The sequence below is a fragment of the Dermacentor variabilis genome, chromosome 8, assembly GCF_050947875.1.
Source record: "Dermacentor variabilis isolate Ectoservices chromosome 8, ASM5094787v1, whole genome shotgun sequence".
NCBI lineage: Eukaryota > Metazoa > Arthropoda > Arachnida > Ixodida > Ixodidae > Dermacentor > Dermacentor variabilis.
In genome coordinates, this window is record NC_134575.1 from 9,606,892 (window position 1) to 9,631,590 (window position 24,699).

The 24,699-nt window shown below is 45.9% G+C and overlaps 1 protein-coding gene across 1 annotated transcript in view; it reads left to right on the plus strand.

Annotated features, from left to right (window-relative positions):
• The first annotated feature begins 7,185 nt into the window (after positions 1–7,185).
• The window catches only part of LOC142590820 (glucose dehydrogenase [FAD, quinone]-like), a 134,462-nt gene continuing 116,948 nt past the window's right edge, over positions 7,186–24,699 (plus strand). Inside the window, exons 1-2 of the mRNA XM_075703224.1 lie at positions 7,186–7,251; positions 7,331–7,466. Of these exons, the coding sequence (XP_075559339.1) occupies positions 7,186–7,251; positions 7,331–7,466 (202 nt within the window). The remainder of the gene's footprint in view (positions 7,252–7,330; positions 7,467–24,699) is intronic.

The following is a 24,699-nucleotide window of genomic DNA, read 5'->3' on the forward strand; positions in this document are numbered from 1 at the left end:
AATGAGCATTTCTGTCCGACACTGAAGCGGCTGCTTGCACAGGCAATTGCAAAAATACGGGAGAATCAGTGGCAGTTTGTGTGGACTAAGAATGGGAGGATTTTCGCGCGTAAGACACAGTCCAGTCAAGTGGTGCGCATTGAAACAGATTCTTACCTCGTCAAGATTGCCTAGGGTGCTTATGCTTATAATCTGTCTTACGTTTCCTTGTACACGCGATGCTGAATCAAGAGTTTTGTCGGCCATGTGAACTTAAACTTCCGGCGCAGTCGCAGGGCATTTTCCCTGCCATTCACCTCAATGTACGTTCCGCCGCCACTAAGCTCGATGAGTTAAGCACATTCTTTAATGAATTCAAATTCATGTTCGGCGTGATAATGTTGACTGAAACGTGGTATCACGAAGGAAGCGACATGTTAAATATGATTGACTACAATCATTATTTTATCAATCGAAGTGGTCGCCGTGGTGGCAGAATGGCAATGCACGTAAAAAACACATGCTCTGCGACATAATCCCGGAATTTACGTGCGTTACTGCTGATTATGAAGTGCTTTGCATAAAGAGCAATATCAACATGTACGTGGCGTTTTACCGGCCACTGTCTGGCGATATGAGTGTATTCCTGGAATTTATTGAGGAAATGTTAGAATACTCAACATTTCATCAGTATAACACTCTAATATGTGGCGACTTTAACATAAACCTTCTCAAGGATAATTTGACCTCCCGGGAATTCCTTAACAAACTTCACGCTGGTGGCTACAATAACGTCATTACTATGTCAACACGCGTAACGACAACTTGCCAGTCCACACTAGACTTGTTTATCGTCAGCATAGACACTGATGTAAGCGTAGCTTGCACGGTATGCGTCGGCGTAAGTGACCACTGTCCTGTCTTTATTGGTTTTCCTAAAACTACTGAAAATGAAATAACTTGCCAGCATATCGTTAAACATAGATGTATGTCTAGCAAAAATATGACCTCATTCCGCATGCGTATGCTGAGGGAAGATTGGTCTTCTGTTTACCGTAAGCTAGACCCAAATGAGAGCTATCGTGAATTTTTATCTATATTCACTAGTCATTACAACACATCTTTTTCTTACGTAGGCACCAAAGCTAACAGAAAAAAAAAGAAAACCTTGAGTTGGGCGCGAGTATATCAAAATGATCAAGAAAAAAAGTCGCCTTTTTAAGAAGTTTTTGCGCACACGCGATATTGAGGAATTTGAGGCCTTTAATATTTACAGAAACAACCTAACTGCCGCGCTGGAAAAGGCAAAGGCCGCCTATTATAACCACATGTTTTCTGACATCTGTCGACGGCGCCCAAACCAAGTTTGGAAAGCCATCAATCAGGCATTGAACCGCAAAGCGGGTCAGAATACTTTAACGGAAATAACCATTAGCGGGAACAAACTTTCCGGTGTGCATCTAGCCGAGCACTTCAGTGAGCACTTTGCTAATGCGGTGCAACCACTGGGAAGCATTGCTCCAAACTCGCATTAATTACCATAATACTAATACAATTTTTCTCGCACCTACAGATGAAGCAGAAATAGTATGCACATTTCTTTCCCTAAAAAACAGTAAAGCTGTCGATGTCGATGGATTCCAGGTAGAGACGATTAAGCACGTAATTGACCTCCTTGCTCCTTGTCTAACCTACGTGTTGAATCTAGTCTTTAAGTCTGGCTGTTTCCCAAATCTCATGAAAATCGCAAACGTTTCTGTTATATTTAAATGTGGAGATATTAATGATGCTAATAATTACCGACCAATTTCTATAATTCCTGTATTATCCAAGGGATTAGAGAAGATAATATTCTGCCGTGTAAATAGCTTCTTTAACAAACACAATATACTTTCGGAGTATCAGCACGGTTTTCAACGTGGTAAATCTACACAGACTGCACTGTTAGCTCAAAAAGAACTGATAATTAATAACATCCAAGAAAGAAAGCTTACACTTGGCGTTTTCATTGACTATAGCAATGCCTTCGATACCCTAAACCATTACATTTTACTCGGGAAATTAAGTGCTTATGGGGTACGTGGTGAAGCTAATTCACTATTTAGTTCGTATCTGTCTGAGAGAAAACAATCCGTCTCAATTGCTAACTGATTTTCACCTTCTAAAACCATTTCTTGTGGCGTACCTCAAGGAAGCATTTTAGGACCAATGCTCTTCAATATCTACATAAACGGTATTGTTAAGATAAGCAATGACGCCTCATTCCTGCTCTGTGCGGATGACAATAGTATTTTTGTTTCTGCACAAGATCCAACTGAAATTGTTGCGAGAACTCAAAGTGTACTTCCAGATGTGCTGCAATGGTCCACAGCTAATAGCCTACGAATAAATGCGAGAAAAACAAAAGCTGTCTTTTTCAGATCCCGAGGCACTGAAGTCAACGTGAACCAATCATTAACGCTTGAGGGATTACCCGTCGAAATAGTGGAGAATGATAAACTTCTGGGCGTGACTTTTTTTGCTCATATGACATGGACGTCTCATATTGAATCACTGACTAAATCGTTATCGTGTGCTGCTGGTGTTCTGTCACGATGTAGCACTTTCTTCCAGAAAATGCTAAACTTCACATTTATCATGCTCTGTTTTCTTCCAGAAAATGCTAAACTTCACATTTATCATGCTCTGTTTTCTTCCCATATAAATTACTGCCTGTTAGGCTGGGGCACCAGAACCCTTAGTAACATAAATACAATTCACCTATTGCAGAAAAGAGCACTTCGGTATATTGCAAACGTCCCGCGCAATAGTTCTACAGTTACATTATTTACCCGCTATAACATATTCAGCGTGAAACGCTTGTTCGATTTTCGTTTAATGACTGCCTATTTCGAAAAAAAAATAATGGGGTTTTACGTGCCAAAACCACTTTCTGATTATGAGGCACGCCGTAGTGGAGGACTTCGGAAATTTCGACCACCTGGGGTTCTTTAACGTGCACCTAAATCTAAGTACATGGGTGTTTTCGCATTTCGCCCCCATAGAAATGCGGCCACCATGGCCGCGATTCGATCCCGCGACCTCGTGCTCAGCAGCCTAACACCACAGCCACTGAGCAACCATGGAGGGTTATGCTTATTTCTTCCCAAACGAACAATTCAAAGTGTTTATTAAAGATTTATCTCATATAAGCATGCATTACACTGATTCACGCACCCGCAGCACCGACAAGTGGCTTGTTCCTCGTTCCAGCACGGCCTATTTTTTGCAGTCTCTTAGATTCACACTGCCGTCCCTACTTAATAAATATGAAGAGAAAGACGCCAACTTTTCTACGTTTACAAAAAAGAAATGCGCGAATTTTTGTAACTCTTGTCTAATGTCTTTTATACTGCCCGAACATGATCAAGTATGTTTCATTACTCGTTGTAACATGTTTATTTTCGTCATGTTATGAGATGGGTGTTCACGTGAACTTTGAATATTTCAACTATAGTGTACAACTGTTCTGGAGTGTGCTTATATATTGACTTTATTTGTTCTATTGTTCCGTTGTTGTATTTGCACAACCTCTTCTTAAAATTTTTTAAACTGCATTTTGTACTTGATTACGGTAAATTTGTTTTTGAACGTATGAATCGTTATGCCGCTGTCATGCACGTGGGCCTTTAGGTATTGTCAAGTGGTGTTACTGCCACTTTTCGCCTAAAGAACCCCCAACTGTTGTTGGAAATAAAGATTTGATTGATTGATTGATGGATCTTATCCTTCCATCTGAGCAGAGTAGCAGGCTACATGATATTACCAAAGACCAGCCTCCCCGTGTTTCCTACATTACGCTTGTAAACGCCAAAGTGTCAATTGAGAATTGAAAATTACCATATTTATTCCACAGCAGGCTGACGTTTCTAAAGAAATCAATTTGTAGAAACACCGGTGAAACAGACGCGCACGCACGCAGCACAGACGTTCGGGCTTCGAGAATCACAGCCTTATTTCTAGTGAAGCTGTATCTCTCAAGCAGATGGATTGAACAATTCATTTTATGTGGGTGGAGGTTTTACCTGTCACCACTCCATCAGCAGGCGCGACCATTTCAGCGCTACGACAGGTCTTCGTCACCCTGGGGTTTCCGGACGTCACTGTGTCCGACAATGGTCCTGCTTTCGTCAGCCACACCAGGTACTCTGTGCTGGCCAAAGCAGGACGATTGTCGGACACGATGACGTGCGGCAACCCTTGGGCGGCGAAGACCTGTCGTAGCGTTTCAATACCCGTCACCACTGATGGAGTGGTGACGGGTAGAACCTCCACCCACTTCGAAAAGGCATCCACCACTACCAAGAAGTAATGGTCCTTGAAGGTCCCGCCAAAATCCACATGCAGGCGGGACCAGGATCTCTGTGGTAACGGCCAGGGGGGATTTGCACATGACGTGAGTCCCGCTGATGCTCGTGGCAGATTTGGCAGCTCGGCACTGTGTGAGCGATCTCCTGGTCCAGGCCAGACCACCAAACATGGGACCGGGCCCCGATTTTGGTATTTTCCACGCCAGGATGACTCGCGTGCAGCAACTGCAGGACCCTGGACCGGAGACTTTGTGGTATCACCAACCTGGAACCCTCACAGTAGGCAGCCCTGCTCCAAGCTCAGCTCGGTGGCCTTGTGGCTATAGGCCTGCTGAACCAATTTCTCCCCACGGGACACCGCTTTGACGACCAGAGGCAGGACTAGCTCCCAGCTGGTCGCTTGCAATACCGCAGATCTGGCGAGTACCTCCGGGTACCCGTGCTACAGCATGAACACTTCAGCAGGTTCGGGAACAGCATCAGGCACCTCTGGCAGGGGCAGGTAGCTCAGGGCATCAGCAGGTCCCAGGTCCTTTCCAGGACGGCAAACCAGCTGGTAAATGTAAGCTGCCAGCCTGAAGCCCCAGCGTACCACTCGAGGTGATGCCTGCACGGGAACTGCCTTGTCAGGCCCCTGCCGCTCCAACAGCGGCTTGTGGTCCGTGACCGCCTCGAACTTCCGGCCCCACAGATACTGGTGGAAGCGTTCGACACCGAACATGAGGGCCAGGCCTCCATTGTCCAGCTGGCTGTAGCGTTGCTCTGTAGTATGAAGCTGACGAGAAGCCAACGACACAGTGTGTTCCTGGCCATCCTTGTACGGGTGTGCTAGCATGGCTCCCACGCCGTGCGGCGACGCATCTACGGTCAGGACGACAGGCTTGGCAGAATTGAAGTGTGCTAGCACTGGAGCCTTGGTAATTAGCTCGTTGCTGCGCTGGAAGGCCCGGTCCTGCTCCTTCTTCCAGACCAATTGCTCACCATCTCGAAGCAGAAGATGGAGTGGCTGTATATGCTCCGACAGAATTGACAGGAAACTCCTGTAGAAGTTGATGAGGCCGAGGTGTCTCTGAAGCTCTTTCTTATTCTGGGGCTTACGCGCCTTGAATACAGCATCGACTTTGCGGGGAGCCGGGGCTCGGCCAGCCTGGGAAATGACATGTCCCAAGTACTCAACACTGGGGGCCAGGAAAATGCACATTTCCAGCTTGAGCTTGAGGCCAGCGTCCTGCAGGTGGTCCCCGTCGCCGCTGCCTGTAATCAGGATGTCATCCTAATACACCGCCACGTGCCTCTTGCCCCTGAAGAAATTGTCCATTTCCCTCTTAAGTATGACCGGGACTGACGCCATACGGTAAGCGCGTGTACTGGAAGAGCCCCTAGTTGTCGATATTGTGACATACTTCCGGGAGGCATCCTGGAGCACCAGCTGCTGGTAAGCATCTCTGAGGTCAAGCTTGGTAAACTTCTGTCGACGGGACAGCGCTGACCTTATATCTTCAATCTGGGGCAGCGGGTACTTACTTCTCGACGGTAGCGACGGCGTTGATGGTAACCTTGAAATCCCCGCAGATCTTTACACTGCCGTCTCGCTTGAGGATTGGTATGATCGGAGCGGCCCATTCAGACGTCTTGACGGGCACCAGGATGCCCTCTCGCTGTAACCGTTGCAGATCCTGGGTGAACCCGTCCTTCAGAGCGAACGGCAGTGGGCGAGGCTTGAAAAAACGAGGTTGGGCACCCTCAGGTACATAGATGCCAGCCGTCGCACCGGCCAATGTGCCCAAGACTGGCTGGAACAGGGACTTGAACTTGGTCAGGAAGCTGGGGACGTCTTTCACCACATGCAGTCTGGCTTCCTGGTACTCTGGCAGACGAACCCCCAGTGCATGAATACAGTTTCGGCTCAGCAGCGTCGGCGACGAGTCCTTCGTTGAGGGGAAGGGTTGCCTCCCTTTCGTCAATGCGAACGCAGACCTGTGCCTGACCCTGGACCTGGGTCAGGCACAGCTGCCCGAAGTAGCTGAGCAACATCACGCCCGAAGCCTCGACGGACACGCCGGGGAAGATACGGTTGAACCGTTTCCCGGCCATGACAGACACGCTGGCGCCTGCGTCCAGGTCCATGGAAATGGGGTGACCGCAGATTTCGACGGTCAGCATGTACGGCGGCACAGACCATGGTACAAGGCCTGTGTGCTACATGTCGAAAATCGGTGGGTCGCGGAAGAACTCGAGCCTGCTGCCGCACGCCCCGCCGCGTGCCCTTGCGACGGCCACCCTGGACGCGGGCTTGTGTGGTACCAGAGCTTGAACCAGGCTGCTGTTGCTCCTGTTTGCTGTTCGTCCTCCCCTTTCGGCATACCCGTGATAGGTGCCCACTTTTTTCGCGCGTGAAGCATTGCGCTTGAGAGAACTGGCACTGTGAGGGGGAGTGGGCACCACCACAGCGACTGCAGGTCACCTTTGTTGACCCCTTTGTCGCCAACTTGTTGACCGCCGCTTCCGCCAACGGTGAGCCAGTCGCACGGGCAATCTCGCCAGCGTCCTTGGCGGCAGCTTCCATTGGCAGCGCTGCTTTCACGGCGTCGTCCAGCGAGGGTTCGGGGAACTCGAGGAGTCGCGTCTGCATGGCGGGGTTGTTGATGCCGCAGACGAAACGGTCCCCGAGCAGCGAGTCCAGCTGGTCCTCGAAAGCATAGGCACTCGCTAACCCTTGTAGGGCAGCAATGAACTGCCCGAGGGTCTCCCCTTTCCAGCGGCTACGGTTGTTGAAGCGGAAACACTCCATTAGTGTGGACGGTGCTGGGTTGAAATGCGAGCGCAGTATGGCGAGCAGCTCACACAGCGTCTTAACATGCGCCGTGGCTGGCTTGAGAACGTCGAGCAGGAGAATGAAGACGCGGGTCCGGCAGCTGGCCAGGTAAATGTTTCGCTGTTTAGCCTCGGGCGCGTTATTTGCCCGGAAGAACACGTGGACTTGTTCCTCGTAAACTGTCCAGGCCGACCAATCTCCCTCCAACGGATCGAGCCTTCCGTACAGTGGCATGGTGGCAGCAACGGGGGGCGATGTTTCGGCGCTCGCGGCGGCGTGCGACGATCCGTGGGTACTTGTCGCCAGTGTCACGATCCGTCCAGGTTCGCGAACGAGGGAGGGCTCGAGGCACCCTCCGTAGACAGACACTCTGCAGCGTGGTGGTGATGAACGATGACTGACCGCCGAGCAGCTGGGCTCGTCGGTGTTTATTGGTGCGGTGATCAATGTTGCCTACCAAACCTGACAGACCACCAAGCCTGGCGGGCCAACAAAGATTATGCCCGAAGGGTCGCTACATGCTTGTTACAGTAAGTGAATTTCAGGGCGTCGACACAACACGTGGGATACGACGACGTAAAAATGCACGATAGCAAACAGCCTCTATTCATACATTTTTCAATAAATTCAATGCGCTAGCTGAGGCGAAGTTTCAATTGAAGCGCACGGCACGTTTTGAAAAAAAAAGTGCAAAGAAATGAACGAACTAAGCAAGAAACAGGGGCCAAGCCGTCAGTAGAGAAAAAGTTGTACAGATGTTTGCACAGGTCTGCTATTCCTTGTGCCAGAAACACTGGCCGATAGAGGTCACCAAGAACCAACTATTAAGTTGGAAATTACACGCAAAAATATCGCACAGTCGCTTTTTTAGCACTGGAAGTTACCTCAAAGTGATGTGTTCAATTATTTAGGATATATTCTCGTTAAATATTCCGGAATATCTTCTCCGGAATATCTGGAAACTTCCCGGAATATCTGGAAACTATCTGGAATACCCGGAAACTATTCCGGAAACTCCGGAATATCTGGACGACGGTGCTTCACAGGTATGAAAGCATCCGAATCTTCCGATCTTGAGTCAGAAAGCTCGGAATCAACAGCGTCGGATCTTACTGCCGAACTGAGCCGCTTCCAAGCCGCGGGCGGTCTATGCTGAGCGCCAGACGAGTCCTGGACCCTATATTCCATGGCAAGCTTCTCGGGGAGGATCTCCCAGCAGAGTAGGAGTCTTCTGGGTTCAGCACAAACGACGTTGCCTGTTACTGATGCACGAAAATAATTTAAATAGAGAAAAACTGCAGCACCAGCAGAAAACCAGAAACGAGCACAGTAACTTCGTCGTCGCCTTCTTAATATTCATTGAAAACGCAGAAAGGCTTCAATTAGAGAACGACTCTATTGATCTGAAAGAAATTTGTTACGCATAAGACAGAGCAAACAATAGTGATTGCGGGAAGCAAAATATTGGCACAGGTAAGTATCATCTCCATATCTTCGTAGATAGATCAAACTTTCGTAAACTATGTTGCAATACTAGTAGCGGACAGAATTCAAGCCTATAATGATACACATACATTGCGAGTTGATGGATGCGCCAGCCTTTAATCTAACGAAAGGAATTTTACAGCTGAAAAAAAAACAAAGCACACAAAGAAGATCAAACACAGGACATTCGCCTGTTCTGTATTTGACCTTAAGAATACAAGTGGAACGTAGTGTTGGCCTAACAGTTGACTTCTTGTGGTGGTTTAGCGGCCATGGCATTGTGCTGCAAAGCACGAGGTCGGGGGTTTGGTTCCCGGCCGCGCCAGGCGCATTTCGATGGAGCCGAAATGCCAAAGCACTCATGTACTTATTCAGCTGCACATTAACGAAGCACAGGTGGCCGGAGTTAATCCTAGGTCCGGCGTACCTCATAATAAAATCGTAGTTTCGGCACGTAAAACCACAAAATTTATTTTAATAAAAGATTCGTCGGGAAGTGCCCACGTTGAGTGTTTGGGCAGGAGCGATGTCATGGTGCACAAGCCGCTAGCCTGACATCCAATGATTGGGGCGTTTTAAATAGGAAGTGCGTCACACAACTGTATGGCCGTTCGAACGAGAAAAACAAAAACAATTGGTTGCTAAATTTCTTAATTTGCGTTACAAATTAAGATGTACGGGCTAAGCGATATCAAAAATATCAAGACAACAAAGACACCTTGCTTTTTACGTCAGAGGCAGCTTAATACGCGTTCGTGACACCTACTTTGACAACACGTAGATATTTGACGTCTGCCATCGCGAAACCGACGCAGATGGTGACACAGAGTCAAAAGAAAAGAAAATATCTGAGTAGGCAAAAGTTTCCACAGGCACGGCTCGTGGGCACCTGATGCTGACGATAGTGCAATACGTGTGCTTTGACACGCGGGCAGGCATTAGCTAAACTTCCAGTTCAGCAAATAAGATTCTAGTTACTTCTGGGCTCCCCCTTTTGGGTAGGATAAAAAGGGTATGATAAAGGAACCGTTCCAACGCTCATTTAAAGCAGTGAGAAAATGTGTGCTACATAAATGGTATTTCGGCGTATTGCGATGAAGGATGGCGAGAAGGATGTTGTTGGCTGCAGGCTGATCTATACTTGCGAGACTTTCCAGCTATTTGTCCTATCGAATGTCCCCTTTTATGATAATTTAAAAAAGTGAAATTTATAGGCAGGTCGTTCACTAGGACATCATCCAGAAGCGAAGAGCGAGGCGGATGAGCAAACGACGTGCTGAGCGAGACGAGACAGAACGGGAGCCCTCTGCTTGTCGGCCACATCCACCGCACGATGGCGAGCCATACCGCCCGCTGTACCGATACATCTGAAATGAGATTGCTAAAACTTACCATTCTATATCAGTTGACTGTACGGGATGCCGAGATATGCTTACCTCCTTCGTGTTCAATGTCCTCGTTGAAGGGCGATGGCGTTGACACTATGCGTGTGATGCGACTGGACGCTGAAAAGCATCAAACAAAGATTTGCACTCTGTAGCGAGATCAGGACACTCCGAGATATACTATTGAACACCGCAGTGGGTCCAACAGGTCACACAACACGTTGAGGTGGCGTACCCAAATATTCATAGCCATTTCCAACACATCAATACAAGCTTCTCGATATGACGGGACACAGTTTTGGGTAAGAAAGGGAATAGACGAGCACACAAGTAAAGCGAGTTTATATTAAAGACATAAATGGTACAGTCTGAGTGTCCTGTCGCTAACGACAGGCTAGCGTAAGATACAGGCTAACGTAAACAACAGAATGATTCACATTCTCTTGTTGCATGTGGAGCATAAATTAGCGTTTTCCTTGTGCGAATGAATAAATAAATATTAGCAAAAACAGCACTTTCTCCTCTTCCTGATAGAGAATGCCTCGGTTATCCTACGCGCTATGAACTCATGCAGCTATCGATGTGCCAAAGCATGCACAGACCCTGCGTGGAGGTGATGCAGCAGGGACGCTTCTGGCCTCCTCACTCTTTTCATCACACACGTCTGGTGACGTGGCGACCAGAAAGACTGAAAATGACTGTCAACGCCTTGGTTTACAAGACGTTGAATGTCTACAGAAACCTTCTTTGTTGATCTAAGTTGTAAAATCGTGAAGAAGGCCCTCACTGCACTGATTGGCCACTGCGATTACCTAAGAGGGAGGTCACTGAAACTTTACAGTAAATCGAAGGCTGCGCCGTTTATTGGACACGCGTTAGGAACATTGTGCGCCGCTGACACGAGGAAGTCCTTGCATTAACAACTGCAGAACGCAATTGCTGCCCGAAAGCACTGCAACGTGCTGTGCACGGAAAGACCAAAGTTTTCTGAAGGCTGCCTCAATGCTTCAGCTCTCACATACTGGATACGACATAGAAAACACAAGACGGCGCAGTCTAGTCGTGCAGCCTGGTCATACCGGGAAAGTTTCTTCATCAGCATGAATTGTCTACTATAGGCATTCTAGGGTGCACAAAGCGAGCGTTTCTGGATGGCAAACCCGCCTTGGTCATATGCTAACCCAACCCCATGCAGTAAATAGTTTGCTTTCCGTCGGTTCTAGTAATAGAAAATTTGATGAATTTGATGAACTTGATGAAATTTGATGAAAAAGTATACAACGTTATTTTTCTCGTTACTATAGTATACCACGGAATTTTTCCAAAATATTCTTCTGTTAACATCCCTGCTTTTCCCGCCCCGTTTATCGTTTTCTCTGCTTGTTGACGGGAGCGTCACCTTTCAATCTTACGATAACATTTTTAAAGCGCGAGAAAGACGCGGCATAAAACGAAGGTCAAGCACAGGACAGGCGCAAAAGGGGCCTGTCCTGTGTTACATCAAAGCTGTGTACCTCTACCGTCCAAGGAAATTTTCCTCTGGTTGGAGTGGTAAAGAAAAAACTCCCCATACGTGGGCCGATCCAGGATATAGTGCAATTTCGGTCAAACCCGCGGTGGAGGTGAAGCAGGCGTTAAGCACTCCGTCTACGTGAGCCGGTCCCGAAGATAGTGCAATGCACGGCCGGCCAGTGACGGAGTTGAACCCTGCGTTAAGCACTCCCCATAAGTGGGCTGGTCCCGAAGATAGTGCAATGCCGGGCCGGCCGGCGGCGTAGTTGAAACAGGCGTTAAGCACTCCCTATATGTGGGCCGGTCCCGAAGGTAGTGCAATGCCGGGCCGACCCGCGGCGGAGGTGCAGTTCGCCATTAAGGGGCCTGTGAACTCTGTGACTTGCCCTTCAACTCTGTGAAACCATTAAGGGTTCAGAGTTGAAGGGCAAGCTGTTTTTTTACCTTTTCTTGTGCCGTGCGCTTCTTGCCTTTAAGTATTTCTCAAGTAGGCACCAGCAACGCCCTTCTAATGAAAGAAGCATTTTTCATGGCATTTTGTCATTTTTCTTCTGCCTCAAACCTAAATAATGCTAGCAGAAGCTTAATGTCCAATCGCCTTATAGAACTACTAAGCTGAAAATTTAACGTTTCAGGACACACTGCATCGCGCGCATACGCAGAGAAATACATCAAAAAAATCTAATCGAGAGTATATGGTACTTGCACTTTCTGTTCACGATTAAGACTTTAGTTCCACTGGGCGCAATAATTTCATAGTCATCAATACTGTTGTTGCTAGAGAGAGGTTTTGCTGCATGCCACAAGAATGTTGCATGTTCGGCTCTAGAAAGAAAAAAAAAAGCAAGAAGCAGCTCGTGCTCTGTTTATCTGAAGTTTGCTAGTCACGGAACACGTGCTGTGACAGACGTCGTAACATTTACTGCTTAGTGAGCGCTGCTCATTCAAGTACAGTTTATATTCGTACAATGTATAGCTCTAGGCGACGTTGCTGGAAGAGGTTATAGCCCTCGGATGACATTAGTAGAAGCTCCCTAGAAGAAGTGTAAGGAGTTTTATGTTGAAATTAAGTAGACATTTGCGTAATATTTAAGAAATAAAATCTCTTCTGTGTCTTATCTGAATGTCGTGCGAGATTGTGGCGTTGTGACAGTATTTAATATGACGCTTAAAGTCGGGGTAAATTCGGTTTTCTTCATCCAAAGATATGTGAAACGCAGAAGTTATCTTATTTCGACTTCCACTGAAGTGATTGACATAAGAATTGTTAAACTTAACAAAACTCCGTTTAAATAACGGATAGAAGCAGAAGTTTATCGGGGGCACGATATATTGAAGCAAGGTTGGGGAAAATAGATAAAGCACGAAAAACAAGAATTGCGCTTATTTATTCCACATGCTGGAATGTGTGAGAAGCGAAGCTTTTGATAAATGATTATTTAAATGGTATACAACCTGTGCTATTCTGCACCGTACTTGGCAAAATACCATTTACGTGCCCGCCCGTGATGACAGCAAAACGCGGAGACCACCACCGCATGACCCACGTACGTGTCCTCGCTGTCTCCGGGATCGGCCCCCTTTGTTCTGACGCTGTCTCGAGGGTCCACACGCCGACTATGGCTGCACGGTCCTGGAGGCAACAAAATATTGAGCTGGACTTCACTCTGATATAGAGCGAGCAAGCAGAGCGTAACATTCAAGAAAATTAGGCACACAAAATTTGCTCTATATGCGGTCGCGGTGGCCGGGAATCGAAGTCGCGACCTCGCGCTTAGCGGCGCAACACAACTGGTAGTGGTTCGAGCTGAGAGACAGAAGGCGTTTCTCGGAAAGAGGGACGTATACGTGGACGCAGGCGCGCGCAAGCACGGGGTGCAAATCAAGTTGGATGACGCGAGTGTGCGCAGTTAGCAGGAACTTCCATATTCTAGCAGTTAGTGAAGCGAACTTTTTTTGTAGAAAGTGGCGAAGATTTATTCTACTTTGTTCGAAGCCTTGTCGGCAGTCTGATGGAAAAGTACCAGATAATTGTCTTCATATTGAAAGACCTTGATCACCAGAGGCATTCAACCGTCTTCATTGAGGTCTCTGTCGTACAGCGCTATCTGAAGGCCGCTGAGAATTGGAGCGATCGAGGCAGGTCTTAATGCAGATACGAGCCTTCTGTGCTAACTTGTCACTATGCTTGTAGACTGTGGACGCCAGATAGAAGAATAACAGTTCGTTGAGCCTAACAGCTAAGGTGTTGGCTGTAGTCTGAAAACGGATAGTGCCGTAACCCGCGACGCCATCCTGAACTTCCTTGGGAAGAGTGCCGTAAAGCAGGGTTCTCAAATTTGGCGTCAGCTTGCCATGAACGATTTAATGATTGGTACATTTTACCCTTTAAACCAACTCTATATTTTGAGCCACTCATTGTTTATATTAGGCTGATAGTTTGACCACTTCCGAGATTCATTTAATGACCTTCGTGTTTTGATTAAAGCGGCCTGAGTAGAACTGTCATGTCGACTGGCACAAATAAACAAAAACGTATATAATTGAAGCAATTTTGCGCGTGTGCAGTGGCTGAACTGCTGGTTGTAAAGCTTTAAAGACCAGTCATCTCATGTGAATAAGTTCAGTTGGAAGAGTGCCCTCCATGTGTGTGTCGTTCCCTGTTCTTGCACTGTGTCTCTTAATAACGTTTACGCTCCAACTAGCTCGGTTTCAGACCTTAGCACGTAAAGTGTTGCCTACACTGAAGCAGAGCGGTGTATACTATGACACGGCAAATTGTTTTAAAGAATTCTAAACATTGTCGGACTGGTGAAATATATAATAGGGACAAATTCGTATGTAGGCTGCCTAGAACTGACCTGTTCTTATCGAATAAGTGGGAATTACTGAGCAGAATCTATCTCTCCCGTGTATTTTCTCAGGAACTGGAGACCTTGCGCCGCTGTATGCCACAGCTATCTTACAGAAGTATATATGAATCAGTCTGTAAGACCATCGTATTGTCTCCCTCGAGACATAATAAGGTGTTCTTATCTGCCACATAATTGAAAGCGACGAAGAGTCGACAAGTTCGAATAGTGAATTCGCGAATCAAGTACGAATATAATATTTCGGGCTATTCAAATATACAAATCGTATAGCAGAGCATATGCGATTTGTTAGCGAAATTTCGGATATTCGCACGCCACTATAGAGAATAATTATCCAAATTTCATAAACTTCGTCTGCTGCAGGTCTCGAAGAGGACGCGTTTCATACAAAGAAATCGTACATTTACGTTGCCACTTTTGCAACGGTATAATCTATTAATTTACTGATTGAAGTTTTTAGAGCACAATAAATGTTATCAATTTCGGCGCTTTGAAAAATATATGCAGCTGTTAGAAACCTAATGTGTAGCTGTCCTTCTAAGTTGCTGAGCTGTAAATACAACGTACCAGCTCATTGTAGGTCACAATAATTAGAGAAATGCTCAAAAATACTGTTACGCAAATGAAGGAGTAATTTTTTTGAGTACTAATTACAAAATATATTTACAGAAGCAATTGTAGCGCTGACCATTGTAGCTGACAACCCGAGCAGGTGGATCAGTTCATCCTCGTCTTAGTCTGGGGCGCCCGAGCGCTCTGTGCTAAGTACGCACACGTATTCCACGGAGTAATATCGAGGCAAAAACACATCATAATTTCAGCATCTTTTAAGAAATATTTTCATAGTGCATTTGGACAGAAAAATGGCGTTCCTATCAATGCAGTTGTTGCTTACCTGTATTTCGCCAGGATAACACATGTTTGGCTTCGTAGAAGAAAACAATTGAAACTCCACTGGAGTTGTCTGTGTAAGCGTTGTGCCGCTTGTTCGTCTCCAGGCAAACGACGCGACGTGTGTTGTTTACCGCGATTGACGAGGCAGTACACGGTTTGTTAAATCTACGCTTTGTTCGCTGTGTAATCTGTCTTGGCTCTTTATGTGACCAGTATAAACCCTTAATTATCCGTATCGATCGTTATAAACCTGATCGGACTCGATATAGCCCTTATCAACCTTTGTCGGTCGTCATCAACTTTACCTGGGCAGGTACCGTAATGCGTTGTTTGGACCATTAGAGTTACAGTATGGTTGCCAAAAGAAGGGAAGTGAAGTGAAAGACGACAGAAAACTACGCGGTAGGATGAACTTAGAAAACTTGCAGGCACAAGTTGGAATGAGCTAGCGCAAGATAGGCGTAATTGGAGATCGAAAGGGGAGGCGTTCGCCCTGCAATGTACTGTATGTAATGTAATGCAATGTAATGTACGACGTGTATGTAAATAGACTGATGATGATCAACCTTATCGGATTCGATTCAATGCTCATCAACCCTTATCGACCCTTATCAGTCGGAATCATACTTATCGGAACCAATCTGGCCCTTATGTACAATTATTTGTTCTTATCAACCTTAACGTACATGATCCATCCCTTATCGACCCTTGTATTCATTATCAACCTTGTCGGACTCGATCGGACTTTTATCAACGCTTGTCCGTCGTTATCAACCTTATCAGAATGAATCCGACCTTTATTATATGTCCTTATCAACGTTATCGAATAGGATCAGACTCTTATGAAACCTTACCGGACCTTATCAGCCTTACCGGACTATATTCCGCCCTTTCAACCCTTATCAGTCTTTATTAACCTGATCAGAATTGATCCCACCGTTATAAACCCTTGTCGCTCTTTAGCACCTTATTCATCCCCGTCGAAAAGTTGTCAACCGTAATGAGACTCATATAACCCCTCATCCCACATTATCATCCTTCAATACTCTTTGACTGTTTATCCTGCTGTGCTACACGAAAACGCAGACATCGCGGTACAACACATGGATAGGGTTCAGGTATATTCGCAATCTGCAAGCGTCGGTGTTTACCCCGTTTGGCAAGACACTCGGCCTCTGAGGATCACAGCTCAGCGACGATTTTCCACGATGAGTCACATAAAAACGCTTACGCATTTAAAGAAAGAAAAAAAAACGAGGAGCAGCTTGTGCTCTGACGACCAGAATGTGGCAGCTACTGGAACTCGTGCTGTGACGCACGTCGTGACATTTTCTGCATAACTGAGGGTTGCTGCTAAACCGTTTATTGCAATTTAGATTTATCGTACATACGCATAAAGAACCGCTATAGATGACGTCATAAATGTTGTGGGGCAAGGCTACTCCATGGATAACATTAGTAGACACTGATTATAGGCAGCGCAAGGCAAGTTATGCGAAAATTAGTCCGAACTCTCTGCGCTTACTTTAATTGATTTTCTGAGACGTCTTACGTGAATTTCAGCACAGATGATAGCGTCGTAGCTATTTAGGATGAAACCTTGAGCTCGGCGGAAACTGGGCCTTCTCCATACAAAGGCGTGTGAAATGCCGAAAACTGGCATTAATAATTAATTCACTGGATTAATTTAGCCTTCTAAGACGACTCTGGGGTTATTTGAGACGCCGTAGGGGACCGCCCTGAATTAGTTTCGACCATCCGGAATTCTTTAACGCGAATGGTTCACGACCGTTTCTGAATTTCGCCTCCTGCAAAATGCAGCCGGCATGACCAGGAATCGAGCGCAAGACCTCGTGCTCAGCAGCACTGCGTCAAGGCCACTTAACAACTGGGGCGGGTCAGAAGGCTGGCGTTAGACAAGCACTGAATCTCTTTACATAAAAAAGAGTGTGGCATTTAAGAAATAAAATGTTCAACCCATGGACGGAAGCAAAAGCGCTATTCAGGGCTCCAAATTTTGCAAGAAAAGCTTGGAAACAGTGGGAGAACAATATAAAATTACACTTTGCGCCCACTTTGTGCAGCAAATGTACAAGTGGTGACCTTCACTTCAATCTTCCGCCAGTCGCTCAGTCACGCATTTCCATTGTCACGGTGTAGGTGTATAGCATATCCACACAGGGCGGAGAGAGAAGTTTTAGTGGTATTAGCAAAGGTTAGCATAACCACAGGTATATCCTACTCCATCTAAGCACAAGAAAAGATATATTTTGCAACTATTAGAGCAGATATTTCTAATAGGTTAACTATTACGAAAACTGCAAATGAAAGCAAACTTTTCGAGGAGCTACAACTCTGCAATACTGAACAAAACAACAAGTATTGTTATTGTGTAAAGCACACCTGAAAGCTATTCAAAAGCGGACAAGATCGTGATATTAACGGGATATAAAACATTCTGCAACTTCCTGAATAACAATTTTGCCGACATCATGAAACACAGGCAGCATTTTTCCTTAAAGAGCATGTTCGTTTACATTTAGAGCTGATTGAGATGCAGTAATTCAGGAGACAAGTTTTCTTGCTACCCGGAGTTGAATATTTCACGCTAGGACCAAGAAAAAAATCTGGGTTTGATGCGATCCTGTGGAATAGAATTTGCATAATATATTCAGACTGAATACTCGCCAACACTGGACTGCCTGTTTTAACTGCAACAGTTCTCATTCAGATCGCTTCAGGACATTTCTGCGTTTAATATTTGTTTGAACAAAAGTATTCAGAGGTGACGTTTCCCTTAAAAAACTGAAATATTCAAGTTCGTTAGAAACGAAGAAATGCTTCTATTAGAGAACGATTCTACTTATGTGAAAGTAATGTGTTGTCTATGAGAGAAAAAGCCACAGTATAGTGGTTGCGGGAAACAGAAATTTGACACAGATACGTTTTAACATGATATCAACGTCGATAGATCGAAGTTTCGTAAGCTACATCTGCTGATGGGCTAGAAGCGGACAGAGTTCAAGCCGATAATCATTTATCTATATTGTGAGTCGACGGGACAGTCCAGGCGGAGGACGAAGTTGAAGACGATGAAGACGTGGTTGGTGGAAACTAGGTGTGTTCTAGAACGATTGTATGACGTGGTTTGCAAGGACTCCAAGTTTCGCTGCTGCATCTGTTTTTGACAGCGGGTTAGGATCTTGCACGCCGTCTTCATGAGCAGATCGAGCAGCATCATCGGCACGATTTCTTTTTATTTAAGTGAACATAAACGAAAGGGACGTAGTTACTTTGTAATGGTGACGGCTACTCCGTTTTGCGCAAAAGAAACAGCAATTTTAAAAAAGAACATATATAAAAATGTAAAGAAACCACGTCGTAGGGTCAATAATCCACTGCACACAGTGCTATAAACTCATGAACATATAAATATGAAATGCAAATGCAAGTTGCACCACAATGAGTTTCTGAACAAAGTCACAAACACACACAAGCGGATGTGATTTAGTCTGCGATGAGCGTATAAACAAATGAGGAATTACAGAGAGCTGAGAGAATGCACGCACACAATACAAAAACAAGTATAACACGTAATATACAAGCGCTAATAGTTACAAAAATAAGCAAGTTATCGTAACATCGTGTGGCTATTCAATGCGGTGTCTAGCTTTTGTTAAGGATTCCTGCATCTTCGTAAAAGTGTTCGAATGCGTTCAATGCTTTTCGCTGCGCTATTCGCGATGGCAATTGACCCCAATTTTGCGAGTGAGAGAGGTCGGTGATGGTCAATGGAGTGAAGCTCTTGTTCAAGCTGCCGTCTTTGCGTCGCTTATATGGGGGATTTGAGGAATAGATGGTGAACATCCTCATCGTCGTGGCCACAGGAGCTAGCCGAGGAAGAAGCCTGTTTTATGCTTTATAGGCAAAATTTGCGGTGTACTGTCCTAAGGCGCAGTAGATGAAGTTGTGTCTGGGTACTTTTCTAAAGTTCTACTGCCAGCTGGCATCCGAGTTGAGGGTCCACTTCGTGGAGAATTGATTCCTTAGTATTTTCATTAAGAGAGGTTGACATAGACAAGCCTTTCTTTATTACTCTCAATATGCGTTTCCTGTACATTGGTGACAAAGGGATGAGTTGAGTTTCTGCATCCTTATGGGCCGTTTTTGCCAACGAGTCCGCTAATTCGGCTAAGAGTCCGTTGCCTGCTATACCAGCTTGTCCTGGGGCCCACTGTTATATCACTTCACGTTTTCTTTTCTTAGCCCGAGTTAAACTGTTCAGTACTGCGTATGTTATTCGTGCGTGTGGTTGCCTGTCATCAGTATCTTCAAGAGATGCTAAAGCCGATAAGCAGTCCGTACAAATTGCCTACATTGTTGGCGCTTGTGTCTTGATAAATTAAGTGGCTTGGAGAATTGCCACCAGTTCCGCTACTGTTGGTGACCACGTGCGTCCTAGTAGACAAGCGTACTCTACCTATAAGGTTGGTATAGCATAAGCTGCCGTCGCAGTTTTTTCAGGTCTGCACCGTCCGTGCAGACCTGAATAGATTCCTGGCACTGTCAAATAGGTGATGTAACACTCATTGTTTTGTTACTAATGCTGAAGCGGCTCTTTTATTTGAAGCCCTTCAATAGACCTTTCTATATTCGCCGACTACAGAAGCCATGGTGCGTAGAAGAGGTTTGAGTGCAAAAATCTGATCGTGGAAATCGTGATTATATGTCCTTATCAACTTTCTCGAATATGACCAGATTCTTATCAACCCTTACCGGTCCTTATCAACCATATCGGACTTTATTCGACCCTTTCAATCGTTATCACACCTTATTTGCCTTATAAGAATTCATTTCACCGTTATCAGAACCGATTGCACCGACTTCACTGTTTCACCGAATAAGGAGCACCTTATTCATCCGCGTCGAACGATTGTCAAACGCAATCAGACTGAAATAACCAGTCATCACTGCTTATCATCCTTAATAACTCTTTGACTGCTAATCTGCCTGTTTTACGCGAGGACGCAGACAACGTGGTACGACAGATTCATAGCGTACAGAATATATTCGCCTTCTGCAAGCGTGGGTGTTTATCCCGTTTGGTAAGACACTCGGCCTCTGAGCTTATCGCGTGAGCGAAGATTTTCTTCGATGAGCCGCAGAAGCTTGATGTGGGCGAGTTGGTTTTGCATAGTTGATGAAAAGAGCGCTACGAGACGCGGACTGAAAGAACAACATGCACGACGGACAAGGCGCTACTTCCAAGCTTAGATAAGCTTAGGAGCTCTGATAAGCTACTTCAAAAGATCAAACAGGCAAGAGAGGGCACTAACACAAGAAAGCCATTTGATAGGAAGAGATTACGTGTGATTCCTTATTGGCACAGGGTGTCCCACAACCTCAAGAAGGTGGCACAAAGGCACAGTATCAATCTCCTCTTCAGTGCACCATGTAAGCTGGCCAAGATATGCCCTATGATGACGAAAGCAAAATTTTACGCGAGGACGCAGACAACGTGGTACGACAGATTCATAGCGTACAGAATATATTCGCCTTCTGCAAGCGTGGGTGTTTATCCCGTTTGGTAAGACACTCGGCCTCTGAGCTTATCGCGTGAGCGACGATTTTCTTCGATGAGTCGCAGAAGCTTGATGTGGGCGAGTTGGTTTTGCATAGTTGATGAAAAGAGCGCTACGAGACGCGTACTGAAAGAACAACATGTACGACGGACAAGGCACTACTTCCAAGCTTAGATAAGCTTAGAAGCTCTGATAAGCTTCTTCAAAAGATCAAACAGGTAAGAGAGGGCACTAACACAAGAAAGCCATTTGATAGGAGGGGATTACGTGTGATTCCTTATTGGCACAGGGTGTCCCACAATCTCAAGAAGGTGGCACAAAGGCACAGTATCAATCTCCTCTTCAGTGCACCATGTAAGCTGGCCAAGATATGTCCTATGATGACGAAAGCAAAACCCGAAGCATGCTCTAAGAAAGATGCAGCGCAGTACACTGCTTGCAAAAGTAATGTCGTATATGAGATACACCTAAGTTGCCAACAGGTTTATATCGGCCAAACCGGACGGTGTTTTAATGAAAGGGTGCGTGAGCACAATTGGGCCGTAAATAACAATGCGGGGGGCCATCTGGCAGAACACTGTAAACGTCACAATTGTCGTCCGTATCTTCGCGACACCAGGTTTCTGGCACGGTCTAGAGATAGACTAGAACGGGAGATATTAGAAGCTTTCTACATTGCAAAGGCCGAGGGCACGTGTATTAGTTGCCCTTCAGTGACGCTTACCGAAAAAGAGATAGCTTTTCTAATGAGATAGGGAGGTTGAGATGTCACGATGGGCCATTCTTGGTTGCATCTATTTAAAGTCCTGTTTCTTCAAAAAAACATTTAGTTGGAAGTAGCGCCTTGTCCGTCGTACATGTTGTTCTTTTAGTCCGCGTCTCGTAGCCCTCTTTTCATCAACTTCGATGAGTCACATAGAAATGCTTACGCATTAAAAGAAAGCAATAGCGAGGAGCAGCTTGTGCTCTGATCTCCAGAATTTAGCAGCTGCTGGAACTCGCGCTGCGATACACGTCGTGACATTTGCTGCCTAACTGAGGGCTGCTGCAAAAACGTTTATTGCAATTTACATTTATCGTACATACGTGTACAGAACCGCTATAGATGACGCCATAAAGGTCGTTGGGCAAGGCCACTCCGTGGATAGCATTTCTACACACAACTTATAGGTAGCGCAAGAAAAGTTATGCGAAATTTATCCCGAACTCTATGCGCTTGTCTTAATTTTCTCATGCGTCTTAAATGAATTTCAGCACCGACAGTGTCGTGGCTATTTAAGATGAAAGCATGAGCTTGGGGGAACTGGAATTTCTCCATACAAAGGCGTGTGAAACACCGGAAACTGGAATTATAATTTATTCATTGGATTCATTTAGTCTTTTTAGACGACTACGCCATTCTTCAAGACACCGTAGGGGACCGCTTTGGATTAGTTTCGACCATCGGGAATTCTTCAACGGGCCAGGTTTACGAGTGTTTTTGGATTTCGCCCACTACAAGATGCCGCCGGCGCTGCCGGGAATAGAGCGTGAGACTGCGAGACGGCGTGCTCAGAAGCACTGCGTCATGGCCACTGAACAAATGTGGGGGTTCAGAAGGCTGTCCTTAGACAAGCGCTGAATCGTTTTACATAAAACAATGTTGCATCTAAGAAATAAAATGTTCAACTCACGGATGGAAGCAAAATCGTTATTCAGGACTCCGAATTTTACAAGAATAGTTGGGAAATAGAGCGAGCAAAAGATAAATTAAAATTGACGCCCAATTTGTGCAGCAAATCTACAACTGGTGAAATTCACTTCAATCTTCTGTAGCCACTCAGTCACGCATTTTGATTTTAATGGACTCTTCCTGCGACAAATTGCACTACGGCTGCCCTTGTCGATATGATATAATCACTGCCCTTTTTTTACATTACACCTTCTTGCAGTGATGCAAATTTTGATACTATGGCTCATTTCCCTGTAGCGAGGATCACTCGGCGCTACGCTAGCTCGAGGTTGCTTGCCGACCATTATGGGGACAAACCACTGAATTATGCCGACCTCGTAGGCCACCGCAGCAGCGGGCGTCGAAAGCGCGGCCACAATCCTTGGGAACAACAAACCTGGAAAAACGGTTTTATCCTTAATTGACATTCGCTGCGGCGCTAATTGTGCTGCACGTGATCACGTGCTGAGGTTGCGTGCGATTATTGTTACCGATTGTGGTCGTGTGTATGTGCCTTCTAACTGTCATTCCTTTCGTCTTATTTTTGTACCTCCCCTTACTCCATCTACCAGTGTAGGGTAGCAAACTGAAGTTTCTGCTCCATTTAACCACCATGACTTTGCCTTTCCCTTAGCTCTCTCTTTTTGGACTACGCAAAGGAGTTCGCTTTGAAGCCTCCTGTCACTGACCTGCAGGAAGGAAATAATTAGCAGGCAGAATTGCACAAGCGAGAAGTGAATTGAGTCGGTCGAACATGTGCTCTTCACCTCAGAGCGCGCGGTAGCTTCTAGCGCTCCAGCTGTGCAGACAGAGCAGCCGACCAAGCGTGCATCGATTAAAAATTGCCAGGAATGAAACATTCTGGGCCAATACGCCGGGTCGCAGAGGTCATGTGTTTGGTCGCTGTTTTAAAGGAAAATGCGAAAGGAATGGCTCCATGGAGAGTCGGCTTGCCAAAGTTGGCTTTGTGACGTTGTGCTCCCTCCTAGTTTATTCCCACCTCCATGGTAAGTGCCCACTCCTGCTCTTATCACCCATTCAAAGACTTTACGGCCGCCATTACTGTGTAAGATGAGACCAACCTGCAGAAGCCTCCTTGCCGTCGCGATGCCGGCATCACCATCTCGGTCTAAACTGGACAGCGACACAACGGGTCGCTTTTGCATTCTTATGGGCGCTTCGTGCTCTGTTAGCGCAAATTCACATGAACTCATGTAGTCACCCGATTTTGATGAATTTATGTCAATAAAGGCGGGAAAACGACCTCGTAAAAATTCGATTACATTTGACGATATTAGTCAAACGGAACCTCATGTCAAGACGATGAGACGCTTTCAGAGTACACATCTCGACTTTAAGAGGCCGAGCGTGAACGCACACTTATCTCATCTCAACCTCATTATTAAAGGTTATGTGTGGTCTTGAATGTAGCCAGTATACAAGGTCAAGTCGGGCACTCGATGTTTCACGTACCTACTTTTTTGCGTTCTTATGAATAAGCCTTGGAAACACGCTATATGGTCCAGAAGTACATGTTGCTGGGCTAGTTTTATTACTGAGTAGGCCATAAAAATGAACGCTTTGGCGCAAACAAGGAAGGACAGAAGGCGAATCCTTTTGCTCCCTTGGCGTTCTTGTTGCTTGGCTCTCCCCTTGTTCTCTTCCGTTCTTCCTTGTTTGCAGCCAAAGCGATCATTCTTGTGGTCTGCTCAGGAACGTTGTATGATGCGTGCTACTGCATGGCTCAGAAAAAATAATACAATTTAAATGTGATGCTTTTTTTACAAACAGCTTGTTAACAGTAGTACGCTTCGGCTGCGGAGCTTGCAAAGTGAAGGTGTCTTATGGATCAGATAATTCATGCTGTGCGGGGATGAGCGAGAAAATCATTTAATGACGCAAGGACGAAGATGCGTTATCGTGCGTGCGTAACTCACTCCTTGTCTTCTAGCAGATTGCAATGCAGTATGAATTGGCATCTCGCACCCCTAGCGATACCTAAATGTGCCCGCCGTTGTGGTGCAGCGGCTTTGGCGTTGCGCGACAATTCGCGAGGACGCGGAATCAAATCCCGGCCACGGCGGCCGCACTTCGACAGAAGCGAAATGCAAGAA